Source organism: Dioscorea cayenensis, chromosome 14 (assembly GCF_009730915.1).
Source record: "Dioscorea cayenensis subsp. rotundata cultivar TDr96_F1 chromosome 14, TDr96_F1_v2_PseudoChromosome.rev07_lg8_w22 25.fasta, whole genome shotgun sequence".
NCBI lineage: Eukaryota > Viridiplantae > Streptophyta > Magnoliopsida > Dioscoreales > Dioscoreaceae > Dioscorea > Dioscorea cayenensis.
In genome coordinates this window covers 15,502,867-15,510,326 of record NC_052484.1, presented here as the reverse complement: position 1 = coordinate 15,510,326, position 7,460 = coordinate 15,502,867, and the positions used below count along the sequence as shown (strand labels likewise).

The window sequence follows — 7,460 nt, the reverse complement described above, 5'->3', positions numbered from 1 at the left end:
GTAATCCCATTACCACCAAAATAGGTGGCTATGTTGGATTACCAAGTGGGTGATAATCTGAAACAATTTTTTAACAAATATACTCTTTGTTTAAAAATAATAATTTTCATACTTTATTCATTAGATAAAAAAATTAAATTTGAATAACATTATTTTTGGAAATATGTTCAACTTTGAAAGTTTATTTATTTTTTATCCAAAATTTTATTTTACTTTAAATTTAAAATTGCACAAAATGGTGGACACAAGGGTATTTTGGGAAATGTAGAACATTACCAAGTTGATTACTATGTAATATGAGTTTCTAACCAAACATGGTTATCATAAATTACCACAACATTCCTGGGCATATAACATTCCCTATATTATTATCACAGTAATCTCATTATGTGGTAATATATCATTGCCGCCAACCAACTGGCCAAGAGTAAGTATATACTCCCTCCGTTCCTAAATACATGTCGTTTAAAGTTGTTGCACAAGAATTAAGGATAGCATTAAATTATCTGAATTTTAACATAAAAAATAACTAAATTACTAAACAATCCCTTTCTTGAAACCATGTATTTTTTTGGAACTATAAATATTACTCTTTTTATTTATATAACTTAAGAAATTGAAGATGGGTAAAATTAGAAAAAAAAAAGAATAAATTTTGCCTTGATATTATCAAATGACAACTATTTTAGAATAAATTTTTTTTCTTAAAACGACATGTATTTTTGAATGGAAGGAGTATATTTCATTCCTGAAAAAGGACAAAATCATAATTATATTTTTTAAAAAGGGTTAAATTGAAAATTTTCAAAACCCAAAAAAGTCCAAAATTCTTATCTTTCTCCTCCTTAAAAGCTGCCGAGCGTCTCCAACCCTCGCTACCCACATCGACGCCGACGTCGCTGCCTTCTTTCCTCCGGTAAGCGTCGCCCTCTCTCGCCCTTATTCTCTCTGTCCCCCGCAGCTTCAATCTCATTCCGGATTGGAATCACCATAGCTTAGTGGCTTACTTCGAGTTTGGTTTTGCAAACCCTAGCTTAATTATTACGAAAATGAGATTTGAGGTGTTGTTCTATCTATTTTGGGTTCATAATCCGGTTTTTTGTTGCTGATTTTCTTTTTATATGGATTTGATTGTGAACATAATTATGCAAAATATGATTTTTGCCTGTTCACAAGTACTTGAGTATCAAAGTTTGTTCTTTTTCTTGTATATGATATGTATGTTGAAAATTTTGGAGAATTTGATTTGATTACTTTCATTTGTTATTGTAATAATAAGTAATAAAAAAAAAAAATCTTAACTTTGGAGCCTTTGAGAGAATTCAAGTTTAAGACTTTAAGTTTATCAGAATTGTTCTCATCTTTGTTAAGAATCATTATTCTATTGTTGTTTATTTTGGAGCAGGCATCTCTGGTCTCAGTTGCCAATAGAGTGACCTGGTGAACACTGCTTGAATCTAGAGAAAATCATCATGCAGGTAATGAGATGTTTGGGTTGTAATTTTTGGGTTAGCAGCTTTTGTGTGTGAATTTAACATTTTTGTTTGGATCTTCCGTTTTCGTTTTTGTATTATTGGTTTGTTTCTTCAAAATATGAAGTGGGTGTTACAACTGAGTTTTAATTTTGGGTTTTTATTCTTTATTCATGATAAATAGATTTTTTTTTTTATTTTAAAAGGCCAAAATTGGTTTTTATATACCAACTTTATTAATTATGCACTGTCAGCTAAAAGCACCATTGTATGATTTTGGTGGCCTTTGTGGTCAAAAGGGGCATTTCATATTTTACCTTTGTGAATTGGACAGAGTATATCATCATTAATAAGAGTTCATGTTTGGTTTGAGGGGGAGATATGTAAAATCATTAGGAATTTCTATTTGGAGATTGTGCAGTTTACAAATGGAAGCATTGAAGATTTGTTGAGCTTTCATGTTGTGATGTAATCTAATGGATGGAAATTTAAGGGGGTCATACCAGAGTGAATTGTTTTTAGGTTTCATTTAGGTTGAGTGGTGTCATTATGGTTGCAATTGTCGCTATTTGGTGGTTATTTTTCTTAATTGACAGTAGTAGGAGTTGCATTAATTATGAGTCGAGATAATGTAAGTATTATTACATGGGGAATGTGTTTTCCATGTTTCGTCTTGTACCTGAGGAAAAAAGATATGTATCCCCAATGGGATATGTAAATTTTTCCTGAATATCTATAACTTGTAAGGCTAGTAATACCTTAGTAGGGTAGAATTGTTAAAGAACCACTACTATATATTATGCTAGTTATATGGTGACTGCTGAGGTTGAGGTTGGGAGGGCTTATGGAAGCTCGGCAGGTGGAGTTATTTCTTCATTCTTCTGTCTTCTTATTTTCCGTCATCATGTCAGCCTCTACGTCTCTTAAATTTCCTCTATTTCTCTGGTTCTTAGGTCACTTCCTTGAAAATTCCTTTGCTTGTTGGCCTGTTTTCTGTCAATTTTGCTGCTTCTTCCTTTTTCCTTCCACGAATGTGGACTCACTATTTGTAATTGTCAAGACAAACGATGAAAGTTACCTCGCAAATTTCACCATACTTCAGCTTCATCATCTGGTGCTTCTTGGGGTGGTTGTTTCTTTACTCTCTCAACAGCCTATAGATAACTAGGACAATGGAACAATCATGATAGATACTAAGCTTCTTGAGCAAGACATTAAGCGGCTAGAGCAATATTCTAAGTAGTTGGAGCAAGATACTGCTATCTGGAGCAAGATACTCTGCAGCAAAACAACAAACATACTTTCTTCAGATTCCTCTTGGTTAGCTGCAATAAAATCTGGTCTAACATAAATGTTACTAGTCTCTGATAGGCTAAAGATCTCTTCATAACCCACGTACAAATTCAAGTGTATAGAATTTCTGTTAACATATGTACAGGTTCCCTTTTGTGTCAATTCTCCACTGATACCATACCACTGCACTACCACCTCAAGCATTTAGAATGTAGTATATAATTGTTTAGGTTATTCTGCCATAGTGCTAAGGTTCCCATTTCACCATAGACCCAGTCAAGAGTATTCATTTTGGTCCACAGATGCGTAAATGCTTACACCTAACCGCTTAGGTTTTTTAGAACAATTGTTGTTACTTCTGGACCCAAGCAATAGTTTAGCTTTTAGTCCACTCATGTTTAGATTTTTCACCCAAACGTAAATCACTGTCAGTCTCTGCCAAAGCATTTAGAAGGTATTGAGAAAGATGTTATGTGGAGCAAAGCAAGAAACACAATTCTTCAAATTCCATTTAGTCAGTTGCCATAACATCTGGTTTCACACAAACATTAATGGTCTTTGATGGGCGAAGGATTTCTTCAAAACCCATTTACAAATTCAAGTGTTGAGAAATTTCTGGAATGAGTCTGTAAATCTTATTTTTGTTAATCCTTCATTGATAGCATGCTAGTAGTATTACCATCTCAATTTTTTAGAATGCAGTATACAAATGTTTAGATTACTCTACCATGGTGCTAAGGTTCCTTATTTCACTACGGTCCAAAAGTATAACACTATTAGATTTCCACTTAAGTGTTTTGAAAATAGTATACAAGTGTTTAGAATTTCCTAAAATAAGTTTATAGATTCTCTTTTGTGTTGATTCTTCACAGGTGCATACATTCTTTCACATAACTGCTTATTTTTCTTGGGCTGATTCTCTCCCTCACACTTCTACTTTCTTTCTCTTTCTTCTGCACATATCGGCACACATTCATTGACATTAGGCATAATGTCTTCTTTTTCCTTATCAAGATTTCATGATTTTACAACAAATAAAACTTGCTCTGTTGCTTGCTCTGATAATGGCAAGGACTGTAATGCATTTAAAAGCTGTCTACCAAAAGTTACTTTGTTGCCTACGCCGTCACCGGTGAGAACCATAATGCATTTAAAAGCCTCCATCTAAAGCCTTGCTGTTGGAGGTGAGAAACATAATGCATTCAGAAGTCTTTGTTCATCGCTTGCTCCATCACCAGCAAACATGCATATAAAATGTAGTTTCCAAAGCTTGCATTAAGGACAGGGAGAACACTGCATTTAATGGCGAGTGTCCTCAACATTTCAAACCCAGAATTTACTGGGCCATTTCCTTGCTTGTTGAACTTTTAAAAAGCAAGGACCTGCATTTCAGCTACAAAGTTGTTGGAACTTACAAATCATATTCAAATATGGGGAGGTCCTTAAGGTCCTTAACGCTATATTATATATATTATATGAATAATAAATCCAAGCAGTTTATTTCATGCATTTGTTAATTGTTTTTCTATAGTTAGTTGAAATTCTATGAAATTAAAATTTAATTTATTAAAATATTATGTAGCAGATATTGTTTATTATTTGTACAAATATTGAGCTATAGATTTGCTTTTTGCTTGATAAACTTGAGGTTGAAATCAAGCTTGATTTTAATTTCAAGTTAAACCTAGCGGGACTTTAGCTCTCAAGATTCGAATCTAATCATGCTCAAGAACCATGATCAAGCTAATTTCAAGCTCAAACTAGGCCCAGCCAAATTGAGTTCAGCTTGTATCAATCCTACTATTGATCAACTAGATGATAATGCTTGTAGAAACTGCCGCATGTACATCCCTATTATAGTTTTCTAGTTTACTTCAATTGTATTAGGACAAAATAATAAGCTCCTCTACTATTGTTACTAAATAATCTTGTACTCTATAACAATTGTCCTGTAAATGTGTCACTGCTACTGTATATTGTATAATAGGTCTATGATACATCCATTTAATATTTTGTTTGTTTGGAAATTTCAGGCAAGTGACAGATTCAACATTAATTCACAGCTTGAACATCTCCAAGCTAAATATGTTGGAACAGGCCATGCAGATTTAAACAGATTGTACATTTCTGCAATCCTCTTGTAACTTTTTTTTTTTTCAGAAAAATAAGTGTCGATGATTATCGTTCCTAACTCCATACTGTCACCTTCTTTTCTCGTCTAGTGAATGGGCTGTGAACATCCAACGAGATAGCTATGCTTCTTACATCGGTCACTATCCAATGTTGGCCTATTTTGCCATCGCCGAAAATGAATCAATTGGAAGAGAACGCTACAATTTTATGCAAGTCTGTGCAGCCTTTTCTTTAATCATATTCAGATAATTCAAGAATTCAAGGATTTTATTTGTTACTGATTGCGAACTTTTTCATTTGCAGAGAATGTTGTTACCATGCGGTCCACCCCCGGAGAGAGACGAAGAATGAAACTGAGACCTTAAAAGAGAAGACCTCGATGTTCTTTATCTTCGTTTGCTTATTTAAGAAAGACTTGGAATTCAGTGTATCTGTACTTTTGCAATCTGCATTCTTGCTATATGAATTGTGTTGAAATATTTGCAAAAAAAAAATCACTTTATGTGAACATTTTCTTGTTTTTAAGTTGTGATTATCTATTGGTGAATTATTGAACGCGGAAACCAGCTCCTATTTTTTGTAAGCTAATGAGGAGATTTATTTTATGGAAAATAATCTGGTCACTGCTGTAAGACGGGTAAGATATTAGACTCTCATGCAGGAGGTTGAGTGGATTAAGTGTTTGATTATTGTAGAAGATTAAGTGTTTGATTCTCACTTAATATGTAATTGAATTATAAATAGTATGTATGTGATGATTTGTCTATATTATAATATATATATATATATATATATCAGTTTGATCTATTGGTTATGGAAAAATATCAAATTTACCTTCCGATGGGGAAGAAGACATACAACCATTGTACCAAAATTATTTTTAAAATTTTTCATTCACCATAAAGATAACTCTTTTTTAAAAAAAAAAAAATTTGAAGATAACTCATTTTATTAAATAAAAAATAACATCTCATGTAAAGAACAAGTCTGCCAAATTAAAATGAGAGTAATAACAAGGATTAAGATTTATTTATTTATTTATTTTAAGGTTTGCTCTCAACAGAAAAATCTTGGGCTGTGATTCAACTTTGAATTAAAACCTCTACATTATATTTGTGACCAATTAATTTTACAATTAATCATGGCATGATCAAGCATTAATTAAAATAAATAATTGATCTTTTATCACATTTGGAGCTTGGTTTAGAAACTAATCCAACTAAGTTTTTAAGCTACCGTGAGAAAAGAAATTGTGCCATTTATATTTGGTGTTATGTTAAAGGTAAGATACTGATAAAATTCAATTTCGAATAAGATTAGAAAGAGTTTTTTTTTTTTATATGAGAAAGTAGATAAATCATAATTTTGTTAAACTAAAACGAAACAATATAGACATAAGAAAAACATAGTACAAACAAACGAAAAGACCCATAGAAACAAACAATAATCATAGAGCAAATAAAATTCATTACAAGTGGATAGACGATAACATGAAAAAGAAAAATAACACTCATAACTGATAAGACACGGTACAATGACTAACTTAAAAGATATGAGAGAATTCAATGTTTTTAATTCATTGATTTGCCACAAGAATATACAAAAATAAACCACATGATCCACAAAAATAAACAAAAATCATAGAGCAGATAAAATCCATTAGAAGTGGATAGACGATAATAAAAAAAAGAAAAATAACACACATTTGATAAGACACGGTACAATGACTAACTTAAAAGATACGAGAGAATTCAATGTTTCTAATTCATTGATTTGCCACAAGAATATACAAAAATAAACGACAGAATCCACAAAAGCAAACAAAAATAGAGCAGATAAAATCCATTAGAAGTAGATAGACGATAATAAAAAAAAAAATTAAAACACACATTTAATAAGACACGGTACAATGACTAACTTAAAAGATATGAGAAAATTCAATGTTTTTAATTCATTGATTTGTTATAAAAATATACAAGAATAAACGACATGACCACATAAACAAACAAAAATTACAACGCAAATAAAATTCATTAGAAGTGGATAGACGATAATTACAAGAAAAAGAAAAATAACACACACAATTAATAAGACACTGTACAATGACTAACTTGAAAGATATTTGAGAATTCAATATTTCTAATTCATTGATTTGTCATAAGAATATACAAGAATAAACGACATGACCACATAAACAAACAAAAATTACAACGCAAATAAAATTCATTAGAAGTGGATAGACGATAATTACAAGAAAAAGAAAAATAACACACACAATTAATAAGACACTGTACAATGACTAACTTGAAAGATATTTGAGAATTCAATATTTCTAATTCATTGATTTGTCATAAGAATATACAAGAATAAACGACATGACCGCATAAACAAACAAAAATTACAACGCAAATAAAATTCATTAGAAGTGGATAGACGATAATTACAAGAAAAAGAAAAATAACACACACAATTAATAAGACACTGTACAATGACTAACTTGAAAGATATTTGAGAATTCAATATTTCCAATTCATTGATTTGTCATAAGAATATACAAGAATA

The 7,460-nt window shown here is 31.3% G+C and overlaps 1 protein-coding gene across 1 annotated transcript; it reads left to right on the top strand.

Annotated features, from left to right (window-relative positions):
* The first annotated feature begins 828 nt into the window (after positions 1-828).
* Positions 829-5,461, top strand: LOC120275305 (uncharacterized protein At4g14342). The gene is made up of 5 exons (XM_039281838.1): positions 829-916; positions 1,406-1,478; positions 4,799-4,884; positions 4,988-5,111; positions 5,202-5,461. Exons 2-5 carry the CDS (start codon positions 1,473-1,475, stop codon positions 5,247-5,249), a joined length of 264 nt encoding a protein of 87 aa, XP_039137772.1. The 5' UTR covers positions 829-916; positions 1,406-1,472; the 3' UTR covers positions 5,250-5,461.
* Positions 5,462-7,460: the final 1,999 nt, after the last annotated feature.